The sequence below is a fragment of the Blennius ocellaris genome, assembly GCF_963422515.1.
Source record: "Blennius ocellaris genome assembly, chromosome: 13".
Classification (NCBI taxonomy): Eukaryota; Metazoa; Chordata; class Actinopteri; order Blenniiformes; family Blenniidae; genus Blennius; species Blennius ocellaris.
This window is the reverse complement of record NC_137662.1, coordinates 10,859,951-10,875,861: the sequence shown is the minus strand read 5'-3', so window position 1 is coordinate 10,875,861 and position 15,911 is coordinate 10,859,951. Positions and strand designations below refer to the sequence as shown.

Sequence of the window (15,911 nt, the reverse complement as noted above, 5' to 3'; positions counted from 1 at the left end):
ACCTGGGATCCATGAATGATTATAAATCAAATTCAAATTTGTGGGCATGATGCATACAATACAACTGCTGTGTTGAGAGATCACAAGATAAATCATGACCATCAGGTAAAGAATTACATTAATCTTTCCAAACAACGTTGCATACTGCTTTGAAATAAAAGATGCATTCATATCGAGCAGAGATGAGTAGGACGTGTGGCTCAGCCCACCACTATAGTTTTTCATGTGGCCCCCTTGCGAAAATTTATTGCCTGCACCTGATTTATATCCATTATTTCAAGCATGAATTACCAGAGAGAGAGACACACACAGTCATTAATCCATCCAATATTACGCTTGTACAATGAATCATTCCTAAACTAATTTAGGTTTGATTAAATTACCACAGAGCAAACCCGTGTTAAGTGAACAAGCCCCCAGGTGGTCAGAATTGCTTCAGGGCTCCTTAAATGCTTTTTTAAAAATCCAAGTCCCACACTCAGGAAACTAATATGGTAAAACCATATGTTATGGTGCAGACAGCTTTAAATGCGCTTGCACTTCAATGCTGTGATTGTTTCAGATGGGGAGGATTTTTATCTACATCCAGTATATTTATTTGGTCATTAAAACCCTGCTAATTATATAAGCTTGTCATAAAATGTATACATCGAAAGAAAATGTGCCGTGAATGCATCAGTAAAAGTCAAGAAGCAAAATGGATGCACCTGGAATTGAACACAAAATGACTTTTCAGCATTGAATGCAAGACACAGCAAGTACTTCACAAACTATGGCATTTATTTCAAACAGAGGCTTCTGCTTTGCTTACATTTTTACAATAAATTACACAATGACCATCATCAGATGAGCCTAATAAATACTATCGAGCATTTTTCAATAAGCTCCATTGCTTTCTCTGAATCTATGATGCAGACTGTTTTCCATATACAGGTTCATACAGCTGAAGCTTCAGGCCATGTACAGGTTGGAAAATAGTTTTGTTGCATCCCCAAAAAAAAAAAAAAAAAAAAGCCCACCATTCTTCTCATACAAGCACAAGCTATAGAAAAAAAAAAGATACAAACTAAAGCAAACATGAAATAAAACAGAGAAAAAGAATGAAAAAAAATGATTAAAGAGGAACAGAACATAAAGAAACTCAAAGAAAAAGAGACAGAAATGGGGGAGAACAAACATGCTGTAACCCACAATATTTACACTCAAACTACAGTTAAAACTGTAAAACTGTCTGTACAGAAAAGTACATGTTATTAACAGTGCAAGATATTAAATAGCTCGACTCAAAACACTTCTTGATATACAAATGTATAACAAAAGCATACAATTACATACAGGTGCCGAACAAAACGTAACTTCAGATTATCATACAGTAGGGGGTCTATACAAAGGAAACACTGGAGATGTCTTCAGAAATGTATACACATACGTCACTTTTATGATATAAATGCACATTTACAATATCTCTACCTTTATTTCCGGTCATAATACAGGAGAACGGAACCAAACACTATTTGGTAGGGATGAAGTGTGAGGCGCAGATTTTCCCCCTTCTGGTCATGAATACGACCAGAACGAGGCGCCGTTCTAAAAAAATAACTATGTCGTCTAATTCTTCGAAGCCAAACTATGCTAGATTCATGGGTGCTTGATACCCTGCGAGTGACAGGGATTCGGCAGCAGTGCTGACTGCAAGCGGTGAACATCTCCTGCCTTCAAGGTAACTTGATCCTGTGGCGGATGTGCCTCGTCGGCGAAGACGGCGGCAGCAGGAGGGTTCACGCGAGATGGAAAACACGGCAAAATGAAACAGATGGGGCTTTTTTTTTTTTTTTTTTTTCTCGGAAAAGATGATGAACATAAGTAATGTGTAACCATTGCGTTTGCCGCCTCCATCATTGCACGTTTGATAACACTCGACTCAACAGTGATACCCAAAAGCTGGATGAGCACTCAGTAGTAGGTTACATGTGATCCAGTATCAAGAGTTCTGCTTTTACAAATTCTTAAAACGAACCCAAAGGCTGCCAACATCCGTCGTTGCCATTCAGACTTAGCCCTTCAACTTGCCTGATCACTCATACAGCATTCCACAGTCTTTTTTTTGTTTTTGTTGATTTTTTAATAAAGGGACACGTTGTTCTGGTCGACCCTCGGATTTGAGAAGAGGATCGGGAATTTATAAAAGTGCTGTCCTTTTCTCAAAGTGCCCTTTGGAGAAGAACAAAAAGGCACTACAGTATCATTCCATATTCACCCGCTGAGGTCTTCAGCGGACTTATGATGGTCTGAAACCCGACCCATCGACACCAACACGACCCGGAGACGGGCGCGTGTGCGCGAGCAGCAACGCACCCGTGCGCAACGACGCCCCCCCCTTACCCCCCCACCCTCGGGTGGGAACACTTTCTTTACATGAACGTGGACAGAGAAACGTGGCAACGTGACTGTTGGTGTGCCCTTAATGCCAATGTGGCAGTGTTCCTCCAAATTCCCTGTAAAAACACGGCGAGCACGAGCGGCACCCCGGTGGTCTGTGAGGAACGTCATCCCTTACCGAAGATTTTATCAAATGGAAACAATTATTGCTTGCAAAAAAAAAAAAAAAGAATAAAAAAAATTTCTTGTAAATGTTCCAATTTAAGAAAGCAAAAAAAAAAAGACAATTATGAATATTTTTTTGACAAAATTTCATCCCCCTACAACAATCTTCATAAAAGTGCACTTAAGTGCCATTAGCTTGCCAAGGAAACAGTTGTCAGTAAAAAATAGTGCTTGTTTCTTGTTTTGCTTTGTCTCTGGTCTGGATTTTTTGTGTCCCAGTAGTTACAGTAGGTTGGTTCACTTGTCCATCCTGTTGAAAGGGAAAAAAGGGGGGGCGGGGGCCCCCGGGGGTGCTGGTTAAGTGCTTTTAGTGCGGCGGCTCCTTCGCTGCGTCGTCCTGTCACCTGCACTCCACCGAGACCCCGGAGTTCTGAGACGAGGAGGACGAGGACGACACCGGAGGGTCGGCCAGCGTCAGCATGACTGCCGCCGTCAGCGAGCTGGAGGAAGGCGAGGAGGAAGAGGAGGAGGAGGTGGAAGCAGCTACCGTGCCTGCAGGGCGTAAACAGTGTCGGAGTCAGTTTGGTCATCTGAAGCGGAACGCGGTCAACGCCGAACAAGTCGCCGGGCCAATCACACACACACACACACACCTTCAGGCAGTTTGGAGTCAATAATTAACCTCAAATGCACGTTTTAGGACTGTGGGAGGAAAATGGCAACGTCTGCCCCCACACTGTAATTGGAGACACAAACACTGTATGCACTCACTTTCTCGTTCCTTCTTCTTCATGCGTTTCCGCCGCCTGTCGATCGACGCCACCTCAGACTTGAGGGAAAGGTAGTGGTTCCTTATGTCCTGCAGCTTCTCCTGAAGGAATGAAATCCTCTCCAGACTGCTCATCTTTTCCAGATCCGCTGAGAATACATGAGGATACATTCATTTCAGGACTGTAGGGGTCAGTAGGGCAGACACACACATGCACACACACAGGTCAAACAAACTGTTGTTTCCACATAGTCCTGAACCTGCCAGGCTAAACCTGACCCCAAACACGCCAAAGCGTTTTTGGTTTTTCATGCATTTTTAATGAATATGGAAGTAGTCAGACCAAAACAACTAAATGTCAAGCGCCGCTGAAATGTTCCCTCACAGCAGTCGCAACCCTAGAGGCACCACCTGTTGTTAAACAAAGCAGCAACTCTTTGAGCCGTTTCCTTTTTGAAAATCGAGGCATCTAAAGCATCGCCGTGATGCAGACGACACGAGAATAACAAAAAGGAATATTCTGTGAAATCACAAAGATTCACGGAGCTCGGCAAGACACATCCTCTGAGCCGCAGAAACAGGAACAATCTCGAGTTAAGAGTTTTGACTGTGTTTTTTTGCCATTTATTGGCTCAACAAACTGCAGGAGCAGGTGAGGCATTCAAGGACTGCAGGTCCTAATTTGAAAATAAGTGCTCAATTTAAAGTAGAACAATGTCCATATTTAAGTCAGGAGAGCAAATTCTTTCATGAGATTTAAAATATTTCATGTTGATATATAAAAGTATACATATAAAAATCATTATCCAGAAATAAATTTACCAGGTACGATTTCAGATCTTTATGCAGATTTGAGAAATCAAGCACAGAGTGAAGACATTTAAACGAAATAGAGGATTTGTTGTTTTGGAACATTTCACTGTATTCTGCACCAGGGGGCATCGTCAACAATCACATAATGTCTAAATTGCAGTTATTTTGCAATGAAAATGTGAACTTATTCAAGTTCTGTACAAAGATATTGACTCATGCGGGCACTTTTTGAAATATACCGAGTTGCTGTGAATTAAAGGACATCGTTATCTCATTTCAGTGGTGCAGTTCATTGAGATGAAGCTGTGCTGGATGTGAAACCTGAACTAAAACGAGTAGAAAGCCCTGAAGTGCTTTATATGTGGGAGAAGAAAAATTAAATGGGTCATTAAGAATTTTAAATTCGAATCACAGAAAGTTACAAAAGTAAAAAAAAAAAAATCCATATTCAATGCATTCTGCATAATAATGTCAGTCAATGAAGGATCCGTGTGAGATTCGGCCGTTTACAATCCGGCACAGTGGACGCTTACACATCTGGAAGCTCCACTTGTACACGCGTTGCGACCGTCCGTGGCTGTCTCGGTGCTGGGTGTGATCTGCGTCGCCCTGCTTGTGGTACTTATGGCTCGAGGGGGGAGATCGTCCGTGACACTTGGGCGAGGTGGCAGCCTTCAGGTCAGAGGCGTTGTTCTTTGAGGCAGTGGGTTTGGCAGTGCCCTCAACAACAGACTGGTCCTCGCTGTCACTGCTGTTGGCTGGAAGAGTTGGAACAACACACAGCTGAGATGTGGGGAACAAAAAAAACCCAACACACACACAAAAACCTAATTTCCTTTCCCATCGGGAATCTGTATTTTAAATGTGGCATAAGAAATGCTGGTAAAAGCATTGCATGTATAACCAGATGAGAAGGTTGGCAGGGTGTCAGCGGTTCTGTCTACAGCTGTTCCTACCTGTTTTCCTATTCTTTTTGGGAGGCACACCGAGGCTCTTGCGGTTTGGCTTGTGTTTCTTTGAGGTTCCACCTGTCTGTAATTCTTTCTGCCGCTTCTGAGTCACAGCCGCTACAAAGAAACAGCACGGAGACGGTGAGGGAACAGGCAGACTGTGAAATGACTTGTCAGATTGTGTTGCTTCAATATTCCGCCCTGGAGAAAAATAATGAATTCTGTCATTGAAAAAAATAAACCCGATAAAGTACATTTGCTCGCATTTGTACCTTTGGACTTCTGCTCACTCTCCTGATGGCTGCTGCTGCTCAGCTCGAGGCTGCAGCTGCTGCTGCTGTTGCAGGAGAGGCTGACGTCGAACGCCTTGGAGGGAGAACCCGCCCCCTCGTCCTGAGGGAGCTCCTGGAGCTCTCCGCCCAGACTCTCCACCTCCACCGTGCTGCTGTCCGTCTCGCTGCGTCCGCCCGCCACCTCCTCCGGCGTGGGTCCCGGAGGAAGAGTGTCAGAAACCGGCTCCGAAGGCAAGGCGGGGAGGAGGGACGGCGGCGGCGAGGACGACGACGGCGGCGGCGGGCCGGAGTCCTCCACGGCGCTGCCTCCTCCCGAGGGTGACTCCGGCGTCGTCGGCGGGGTGTTGAGCACCGAGTTGCTGCCGCTGCTCGGGAACTCCTGCAGCTTGTCGTTCTCCATTTGCTCCTCCGACACTTCGTCCTCCGGCCCGGCCTCCTGCTCGGCGTTGGGCTCCTCCAGACAGGAGGGGACCGGTGGGGGAGGGGAGTTGGCGGCTTCCGTGTCCGAGTCGGAGAACAGCTCCTTCAGAGTCTTCTTCGGCCACTGAGCCTGGATGCTGGACCACACGTCCTTTTGTCCTTTGGGGCGCACAGCCGCCCGGTCCTCGGCGTTCCCAGACACTTTGGCCCTCTTTTCAGGGATTTCCCAGAAGCCGGCCGGTCTGCCGCCTTTGCTCTTCTCTTTCATCCCGTTGTACTTCTTGGCAGGTGAACCTTTGGTTTTGGGGCGGCCTCGCTCACTCTCCTGTGCCTGGGACTCGGCCAGCGCCGCCGCGCCTTCATCCTCTGAGCTGCTGCTGGATGAGGCCCCCCGGTCCTCTCCGGGACCGGCTGCCCTCTCCTCCAGCTTCCTGGGCGAGGCCCCCGGCAACCAGTCGGCACTCCTCGTGCTCCTGGTCTTCGCTTTGGATTGGCCTTTCGGCGTCCTGTCGGCCGCGCCGTCAGATTTCCTCTTCCTGGCGCTCGCCTCTCCTTCCGGCTCCGGCTGGCTCCGGCGCTTCGCCGCGTCGGGAATCTCGGTGCCGCCGGCGTCCTGGTTTTTCACTAAGACCGGAGGAGGTTTGGACCCGTCGGGGGGGTCGCCACTCTCCCAGCGCTGCTCTGCTATTTGAGGTGGCTCCGGAGGGCCTTTTCTGCTGCGACCACCCGGCCGATCTTCGTCGTCGTGCTCTCCTTCCTCGTCCTCGCGCTCGCTTTCATCTGTTGACATCTCAGAAGCTGAAGCAAACGAGACAGAGCTCATGTTACTGCTGGCAGGACGACTCTAGAGTCAATAAACCAGTTCAGAGAGAATCAGTCCTAATCTGCTGTAAGTGTGCATGAGGACTACAGGCTAATGAGTGTTGCTACCTTGCAGGCCATTGAGGATAGAGGTAATTTCTATAGACTTGACGGGAGACTGCTGAGTCCCTTTGTCCTCACCCTCGTCCATCTTGGAAAAGACATCCTGACTCAGGCCGCATTTGGAGCGTGGGACTCGGTTGGGCGACGAGTCGCGGCCCTCCCTGTCATTGAGCCTCTCCAACCTGTCTCGCTCCCGCTCCGCTTTGTTCTGTCAGAATCCCAAAACAGAGTCAGTGGTTCCATTCACAACATCACAGCGGCTCCGACCCGTAAAAGTGTTGAATCGTCCGTGCCGTACCTTTATTTTTTTGCGATGCTTAATTTTTGGTACATTCTTATTGGCCGGCCGCACAATCTTGTCAGCTTTGATCCATTCATCATATCTAAAAAGAAAAAAAAAAACATCAAATGCAAAAAAAAAAAAAGAAGAAGGAAAAAAAAAAAAAGAAAGAAAAGAAACAGGAGTCTCATCATTCAAGTAACTGAAAGGGAGCTGAGCACTATTCTCTCACACCACCCGCCACACAGTCGCCTCAACTGTCTGACCCCAACACAGTAAAGCCTCGTCAGCAAAAAGAGGAAATCCCATGGAGTTAATGTGGAAAGAGACAAACCTTTACGATGAGGAAAGAAACGATATTAACACCGACCACCACACAAATCATGTTCAACAGAGTTCCAACAGTACCAAGGGGGTGGGAGGGGAGGGGGGGGGAGAGGGTTGGGGTGGGGAGTGGGGTGGGGTGGGGTGGGCTACTTGGGTCGTATGATGGGAGATGAAAAGTTTCACAACATCACACACAACGGACACAATGCAGAGAACATCCCACTGTCTTTTATAGAGTGCTAGAGGACCGCACAACAACATTGAGACAATGAAATGCTGATTGCACTAGTTAACCTCTGTGTCATGGTACCCTAACACTCTACGTAACACTGCATTAACCCTGACCCACTGGGGAGGGGGGGGAGAGGGTTGAGAGGTAGAGGTGAGTGTAGCAGCACTTTGGTTGGCCATTCAGAGATCCAAAAGGGAAGCTCACGTTGGAAAAAAAAAAAAAAAGGTCACATCATGGGATCCAAACAAAGTTGTTTGACCACAAACCACCATTTGATTTGTTGAAAGTAGTTAAATCAGTCAGCCTGTCTGCAGATTAGCTTGAGAGACAGACAGCTGGGGGACAGACAGACAGGGGATTCAGGCAAAACTGAGTGAGGGAGCTGAGGAGCCCGTCCACATTCACCCAGCACTCAGTTCTGTTTCTGCCACTAGATGGCCCAGTGTTCTCCACAGTCAGGGTACTGACAGTGGCACTGGATCACATGAAGCACAATAGTGAGAAAGGGATGTATCTGTTAATGCTGCGAGGACACCCCATGAGCTGGATTACTAGAGATGTCTCGTTTTCGTTTGTATTTTAGGGTGAACAGAGGCGTTAGGTGATTTCTCCCCAGGTCCTGTCTTACCTGACGTTCCAGCCACAGTAGTGCACCAGGTAGAGCACCTCTCCCCCCTCCACGTCTGCCTCTTTCACAGTGGCCTCGTACGTCTTCAGATTGCGGCCTCGCCCATACCTCACCTGCACCTTCATCCCCGGGGGGTAACACTCAAACTCCTCCCCTTCCTCCCCCTCCTGACTGCTGTCATCCCTGCAAGAAAAACAGTTCAGCACTTCCTGGCCCTAGGCTGCCCCATTTTAACACCACAGAAGCCCACCCGCACCTGTCCGCCAGTCTGAGAAGACCCGTTAATCTGCTCCGCCCTTACCTACCCTATCCCATAACAACACTAGACCCTGCGTCTTCAGAGAAACATCGACGTCCCATTTAATCTGCCTTAACTCTGGTCAGGTGTAACCTACAACAAACTGCGGGATAAACAACTGCATCGTTAATAGTAAGCCAGTCAAAAACAACAAAAACAACAACAACAACAACAAAACAACAATACATGAAGTGTTTCAGCAAATAAAACATCAATCTTTCATGGCAAAAAATCAATGATCATGGGAAATAAACACTACTGTTAGGCTATCTAACCCTAAATCCACACACCAACCACTTTTTTTTTGGGGGGGGGGGGGGGGGTTTCCCATTCGCTCACATACACACACTCTAGGAAACAAGGCAGCCACAGGAAGATAGTGGGAAAACGGAAGAAGCGGTTCAAGGGTGGTGCAGGACTGCCAGTATGTGTTTGAGGGCACAGGGGGGGTAGGGTGGGGTGGGGTGGGGTGGGGTGGGGGGGGGCAGGTTAGCACGGCGGCAAAGCACAACTTGGCAGGCAGCGCAGCAACTTAAAGGGACACTACAGCATTGTAGAGGAAGCACAACTTGGAAATCCAATTTGGTCTGCTGTCACAAAGAGCGGCGGGCGCGCCGTACGCCGGGGTGGCCACGTCGCAGGGTGAACCGCTCAGAGCGCCGGCGCTCTGCCGACAGCGAGTTTTTACCCAGCAGCAATGAGGAAGAGGATGGAAAGTGCGACAGCTGAAGAAACTAGAACGACTCCAAGACTGGGACACGCCGTACTGGATATGCTGGATGATCTTTCTTTTTTTTTTAAAGTCAATGAAGCTTTTTATACCTATAAAAACATATGTGATCACACTGCAACAACCAGCCATAGAAAAGTAAAAAAATAAAAATAAAAATCAGTCGAACATTCAACATTCATGTATTGAATAGGATATTAAGCAGTTTCTCTTCAAATAATTATATAGAGGATTTAGATTTAGATTTAGATTTTTGTACATTTGTTAGCCATTGGGAATGGTTTTGATGTCTGAATGTTTATTGATCAACACTGGAGATTTGTAAAATGCAAGGCGGGCCTCCCCTTGGGAATGTTTTCATCAAACATTTATTGTTCGTGGATTGAGATGAATTAAAATTCTATAAAAGTGTTTGTGCAAATCCATGAATGTAAATGAAGAAACCGTTTCACACTATAGTAACCACAACAAGAAGAGTTGTGTGTGTTTATGTACAGCACTTTGTTTTGAGTTCTATATTGGTTTTTTTTTAATGGTCCTTTGTATACAGAACAATGTTTCAGCAGTGCTAAAGAAATAAAGTGGAATCATCACCTATGGATACAAAAGCAGTCATCAGCAGTAACATGTTCGATTGAGAAAAACATCCTGAAGTCCAGAATTCAGCCAAAAATTCATACTTGACACAAAACAAAACATGTGGAGCATGAGCATGTTTGGAGTCTCAACACAGCTCGAGCTCTGGTGCGTCCTCCCTTCGAGAATACAACCGTCACATTAGGTTTCAGATGAATTAATACTGAAAGAAAGTCAATGACTGCACCTGAAAGCAGCATTTACAATCACAAGAGCGACTCCTTTACAATATGGACACTAAACTCCAGTAAATGAAGTGAATCGTTCCCCAATTAACCAAAGCAGCTGTGTGGACCTCACAGAAATACGTACAACTCAAGCAGTGTCTCAACAATCATTTCAGAACAAAGTTTCCCCATCCCCAAATACTTACGACCCATTAATGTAAATTAATACCTCATTTTCCCGTTAGGCTGACAATTGAAAGTGCGATTGCCTCTCAGAACAGCTCCCATCCAGATTACAACCTGCGAACATCAAACGGGCCCCGATACGATCGGCCAAGCTAAGATCTGATCGGCCTGTGGCTTGACCGTCCAGCCAGTGTGTGAAACCCGTCGCCCTATCGCACAATCTGTGTACGACTGATCCTGAGCAGGCAGGGGGATCAGGCCAACTTCTGACAGTCAGAAGGTCCCAAATATGATGGCAATCACACAGAATCACAACGCAGCGCGACTGTGGTCACAGGTGATATAAACTACACCGGCGGGTGGCGGGGCACTGAAAACAGCAGCTTAAGCTCTAAACACCCTCAAGCTTGGGGATTTTGCAGACTAAACTAGCACAGACGGTTCATGTGGAGTTTTCTACTTGTTCTTCACTGTGGAGGTGGACAAACACCAGGCGAAACTGGACATGTGGCACCTATCTAGACACTGTGGACAGGACACAGCAAGGAGGTGGGGATAAAACCGTGAAACTACCCAGAGCAAACATGACCCCAAAAAACACTCAAAACGTCCTCGAAATGTTAAAGCGTCTGAAGCACTAAGCACAACTGGAGTGTTAATGCATCAGCGACAATACTCACACAGATGGAACATTTAATAAAGCCGGACACCAAAAAGCCAAATACATGAGAGAGGAGACGGGAGGAAGGAGGGGGCGCCGAAAGACAGAGGCAAATATGAGAAGAGGGCAGAAGAGCACAGCCATTTGGTGTGCATCACCGAGCGAGAGAGAGAGAGAGAGAGAGAGAGAGAGTAAAAGAAAAAGATTTCAGTCATAGAGAATAGGGAGAGAGAAGAAGAAGAAGGCACAAGAGAAAAAAGCAGAGAGAAACAGTGAAGAGAGAGAGAGAGAAGAGAGCACAAGCGCGACACGCCAGGTGAAAGGTAGCAGTCAGGCTTTGGTGCTCAGAGAAGGAGTTTCTCGTAGCCGATACCCACTAAAGCCACAAGAAATAATAACAGCGCAGAGGGCAGTGAGCTGAGAGTTTAGTTGGAGGAGAAAGAGGAGTGGGGAGACAGAGAGAGGAGCCAGAGAGAGATAAAGAGAGAGCTCTCCTCCCTCTGGTTAGCGGGTAGAGGTGAACTGTGCGTACACTGGATATTAGTGTCATTAAGGGCAGAGAGTTGACTGTCCTCAACAGCTAATGGTCTTTTCACTTGTTATTTCCGTCAAGGTTTGTGAATATTTGAGCTTTTTTTTTGGTGGGGGGGAGGGAGAAGGAGGGAGGAGGAGGAGGAGGGGAGGGGGGGGGGCGCGTCTGGTGAAACCTTGATCGTGAATAATGTCAGCTCTGCGTCGAGCTGCCGTTTCTTTCCGTCGTGAAATGTTTCAGCGCCGTGGCGGAGGGGGGGAGCGGCGCTGCAGCCCACCTACCCAGAGTTGTCCTTGCTCTCCTGCTCGTCGTCCAGCTCCCGCTTCGGGCCGTCGGCTCCTCCCAGGCGAGCCGTGGACGAGCCCTCCTCCGCGCTCTTGTGGGGGCCCTCCATCGCTTCCTCGTTCTCCACGTCCTTCCTCTCGGCCGTCGGTGATTCAGACGCGCTTTTGCTCCGGGCCAGGTCAGGCGCCTCGTCCTGTGGGAGACGAGAAACTTTGCGATTAGAAACGCGGGGGGGGGGGGGGGTCTGGAGAAACCGATGAGGAGGAGAGGTGAGTTGTGAAGATTTTAATTGAGTATTTACCTTGCAGACCACGAGCTGCACGCTGCAAGTTTCTCCATCCACCCGGGCTTTCGGTTCCTCTAAGCTGGATGATTTGGGCGCTGCTCCTCTGGGCTCTTCCTCGGACTTTACTTCCCCCTTGGGAGCCTGCTTCAAAGGAAGGTCCATCCTAAATGTGATGGCAGTGGAGGTGCAGTATTCCTCGAATCCGTAAAGGTACCTGCGTGATGAGATGAGACGGTGTTTGTTAACATATCACAATTCATTCTGGAGACGTTCAATCAAAAAAAAAAAACGAGAGAGAAAAATATGTTACCAAACAGAAAAGTGAATCAAACTGCACGTCAGTGCTGTTGAAAATCTACAGAGCATATAAAGAGTCGAACCAACGCTTGAATAACAGAAGCTTTCGGGCTGCGGAGACGTGGTCTGTACTCACTTGCGGTAAGCGCATTTGACATTGTAGCCGGCGGCAGAGTTGAGCACGGGGATTCCAAGATCCTGATATACTTGCTTCCAAACGGCGCCGCTTTCGATCTGCTCAGAGAGGACGGATTGCAAGTCAGTCGAAATCAAACAACACGAGCTTGACCAAAAGTCACCGAGCTGCAAGAGCAGTCGCTTCCCAAAGCCACAACTCACGTTGTCAAAGCCCCCGAGTTTGTGCACCAGCCTGTAGAGCTTAAACAGGTTCAGGTTCTTGTAGCCCAGAACAGGCCGCTTGTTGATGGGAGTTCCTGCAGAGATGAAACACAATGATTGAGGACCGAGACCAAACTTGTCACATTTGTGCAAATGTGGAAAAAACTAAAGCCTTAAACAGAACTCGTCTACAGCCTGACTGACCTCTGTCTTCCATGAACTTGTACAGTTGCTGGAGAAAGTTCTCCCTCTCCTCTGGGAACAGCTCCACCTCCTCCTGCAAGAAAAGGACCAGAGCAGATGTAGGGGGATCCAGTTTTGTTTTGGGTTTTTTTTTTTAACTCAAATTTACAGAGATGTAAACTTGCGGACGACTCTGCCTTTTACCTCTTCCTCTTCCCTGCTCGCACCCTCTTCCTGGTCCTCCTCCTCGTCGTCGTCGTCCTCCTCGCTGCTCGAGCTCTCCTCTTTCACTTCCGTCTTCCAGGTGCAGGGCACGACCTGCCGCTGCTGGAACTCCAAGGCCGCATCCAGCGCTGTCAAACACACGTGGAAAATAAAGGATGACGTGATCTGACTCCAGTGAGGACTGCCCGTCATTCCCAGCCAGTGTCAGCTTAGAACAGTGCAACATCTGTACCCAAAAAAAAAACTGAGAAGAAACTAGAGAAATATGCAAATAAATCATCAGTGCTGGTTGACGAACACGTCGCATTAATAATGACTCTTGCATTAAATCTAGGACATTATAAAAAAAAGACTCAAAAGACAGCAGCATGGAAAAACTGTCAGTGTTTGCAGTGACGCAGAGCAGCGGAAGCATTCAGCCACAGTGTCACAGGTGGGTTTATGTAGCATCTAAGAACCTTGGCAGATGCTTGTTTTACGCTTTTGTAATGCAAAAAAAAAATCACTCACAGTTGTGAGTCAACCACCTGTGAATACCAAGAGCGGGAGAACACAGAAGCTGTTTCCTAACTGTAATTACAAGACAAGGAAAAGCTCTGCAGCAGAAAAAAACGGGGGGGGGGGGGGGGGGGGGGGCACTATAGGAAAGAGCCTGGTGAGGACTTCAAATAAAAACAAACTGGATGGTAACAGGAGCTCGAAACCACTTCAGTTGCTGGAACAAAAAACAAAACCCCATCTTTTCTTCAGCCTTCCTCACTTGCAGCAGCACCTTGTGAGCATTTCCTGCCCAGCGTGTCGACAATATAGAGCAGGCCAACATATGTCGGGCGGCAAAGTACGAGTTGCGCAAGGGGACCCCCCCCTTTTTGGAGGCTTTCACTTTAAACTCACCTGGTTTGAGCCCAGCGTCGGCTTTTGGAGGACTGTCGCCGTTCACCTCCCGGACATCCTTCCGCAGCACCATGTAACTGCAGAAACACAACAACTCTCATTAAAAAAAAAGGGTGCACATAAAAGACATAATGTGGATGGTTTGTTAGCTGCAGTAGAAACACTTTTCTAGATTCTGCAAATGAACTGTCACTACTCACTCACTATAACTGATTCATAAAGTTCAGCTAAAAATACATCCATTAGCTTAATAAGAAAATAATTTATGCACAATGAGAAAGAGTATATAAACGTAAAATAATGTTTATGCTGCGCCGATGCTGGAGTGTCCAGATAAGTATATAAGCAAGGGAAAGTCGAAGCAGCACATCTTTGTTTTTTGTGAAACAAAGATAGCCGCTCCGCAGTTTCCTCAAAGCACATCAGTCCTGATAATGAAAACACCTCCAGTTGGAAAACTTCCATTTAAACTTCCTGACCTTACAGCCCGGCACCAATAACGCTTTCAAAATCCGAGGGCACAAACAGTCATGACTGCACTCAGAAAGTACTTTTCTAACAGCATCTCCGCAGCAGCTGGGCAAAGTGTTGGCGATCCGGCAGATAGATGGATCAGTGGAGCTTGTAAGCTGAAAGCAGTCAGAGGCTTTGGCCGCTGTGCAAGGGAGTCGATTTGCCGCGGTGTCTGTAGGCAGCTGAGCCGATCCAATGACTAGATTTGTCATGGAGAGAAATTTTAAAAGACCTAGAATATAATGCTCACAGATACCGCCGTACTGGAATAGACGGCTTGGTTCAATCACCTTTCCGTCAGATAGATCTCCTCTAATATTGCACTTGAGGAATCATCAGTGTGACACTGGGCCGATTTGACTATAAAACCAGGTCGATTTTCATTTCGTAAAGCCAGACGTCGTCCGCCTGAGGTCGTCGGCAGCCTAATTAGATCCGTGCAGATTCCGTCGCAAACAATAATATGGGACAAAAGAGAAAAATATGATGATGCTTTTCCAATAATCCTAAGAAAATAGTTATTTGAGGACCCATGACTACATATGTGTGGTCTATTTTGCCTCAAACAAGCCCTTTGAGACTTTTCACCCTGAACCCCAGACTCTCTGTCCAACAAGCACACAATCAATCCAGCTTATGTTAGCTGACGTTCCCGTTTTTCATAACGTCATGAGTCAGCCCCAGCTGACAATAGGCGGTTTCTAGTCACCACGGCTTGTCAACGGTCGGAGGAAGCAAAGAAAGCAACCCCGAGAAAACAGGCGCACGCACGGACAGAACCTGTAAACTGGATTAAACATTACAGACCACCGCACCAGTGATTCGCAACCGGGGGGGGGTCCAACCCTCCTGGAGGAGCAACAGAGATTCACAGGAGGTCACGAAGCCCTCTTGATTTTTAAAGAGTATATACAATATTTTATCTCATAACTATAAATGAGTCAGCATTTACATAATCTATGTCTCCAAATGACTAAATTAAGTGTTAAATTAAAAGTGTACCCTTTGTTTTCAAAAGTACAAAAATAAAATATCGTGAGGATATGAGCGTGTTGAGCGTGTACATCCCGTCTGCAGGACACACACGGGGAAGCTGGCAAAGTCAGCAACCGTCAAAAAGAAAAGGAGTAACTTTCTTAAAGTCAGACAGACGATGGACAAGATTAGAGTTGAATGCATCATTTGAGGTGAAACGAATTTGTGTGTGGACGTTTGAATGTACGTAAAGCCAAAGGGTTTTTCCTCACGATCACAAAATATAATAAAGTAACTGTATTTCGTATTTTGTTCCTTTTTGTGAGGGTTGGGTAACCTAAGCTTACGATGGTTAAAAACTCATCCTCTAGTAAGACGACACGTGAGGCACGAGTGTGATGATGTTCAGCTTTATCTGTCGACTGGACGAGTCCGAGAACCACATCGTAGGAGCCCTGGTCAGATGACATTGGTGCAATAGTCTGTATAAATTTTCCAATAAAATTAATCATCACTCATTCACC

The 15,911-nt window shown here is 46.9% G+C and overlaps 1 protein-coding gene across 2 annotated transcripts in view; it reads right to left on the bottom strand.

Annotated features, from left to right (window-relative positions):
- Positions 1-789: 789 nt before the first annotated feature.
- The window catches only part of arid4b (AT-rich interaction domain 4B), a 46,826-nt gene continuing 31,704 nt past the window's right edge, over positions 790-15,911 (bottom strand). Inside the window, exons 10-24 of one of the 2 annotated variants that reach the window (XM_080507654.1) lie at positions 13,900-13,976; positions 12,985-13,133; positions 12,802-12,874; positions 12,598-12,692; positions 12,395-12,492; positions 11,977-12,175; positions 11,672-11,868; positions 8,181-8,363; positions 7,012-7,096; positions 6,720-6,921; positions 5,349-6,587; positions 5,083-5,193; positions 4,660-4,884; positions 3,316-3,462; positions 790-3,096 (exon numbers count right to left, since the gene is read on the bottom strand). In XM_080507654.1, coding sequence (XP_080363780.1) covers positions 2,945-3,096; positions 3,316-3,462; positions 4,660-4,884; positions 5,083-5,193; positions 5,349-6,587; positions 6,720-6,921; positions 7,012-7,096; positions 8,181-8,363; positions 11,672-11,868; positions 11,977-12,175; positions 12,395-12,492; positions 12,598-12,692; positions 12,802-12,874; positions 12,985-13,133; positions 13,900-13,976 — 3,232 coding nt within the window. In that variant the 3' untranslated portion in view covers positions 790-2,944. The remainder of the gene's footprint in view (positions 3,097-3,315; positions 3,463-4,659; positions 4,885-5,082; positions 5,194-5,348; positions 6,588-6,719; positions 6,922-7,011; positions 7,097-8,180; positions 8,364-11,671; positions 11,869-11,976; positions 12,176-12,394; positions 12,493-12,597; positions 12,693-12,801; positions 12,875-12,984; positions 13,134-13,899; positions 13,977-15,911) is intronic. The other variant, XM_080507655.1, reaches the window with a different exon arrangement.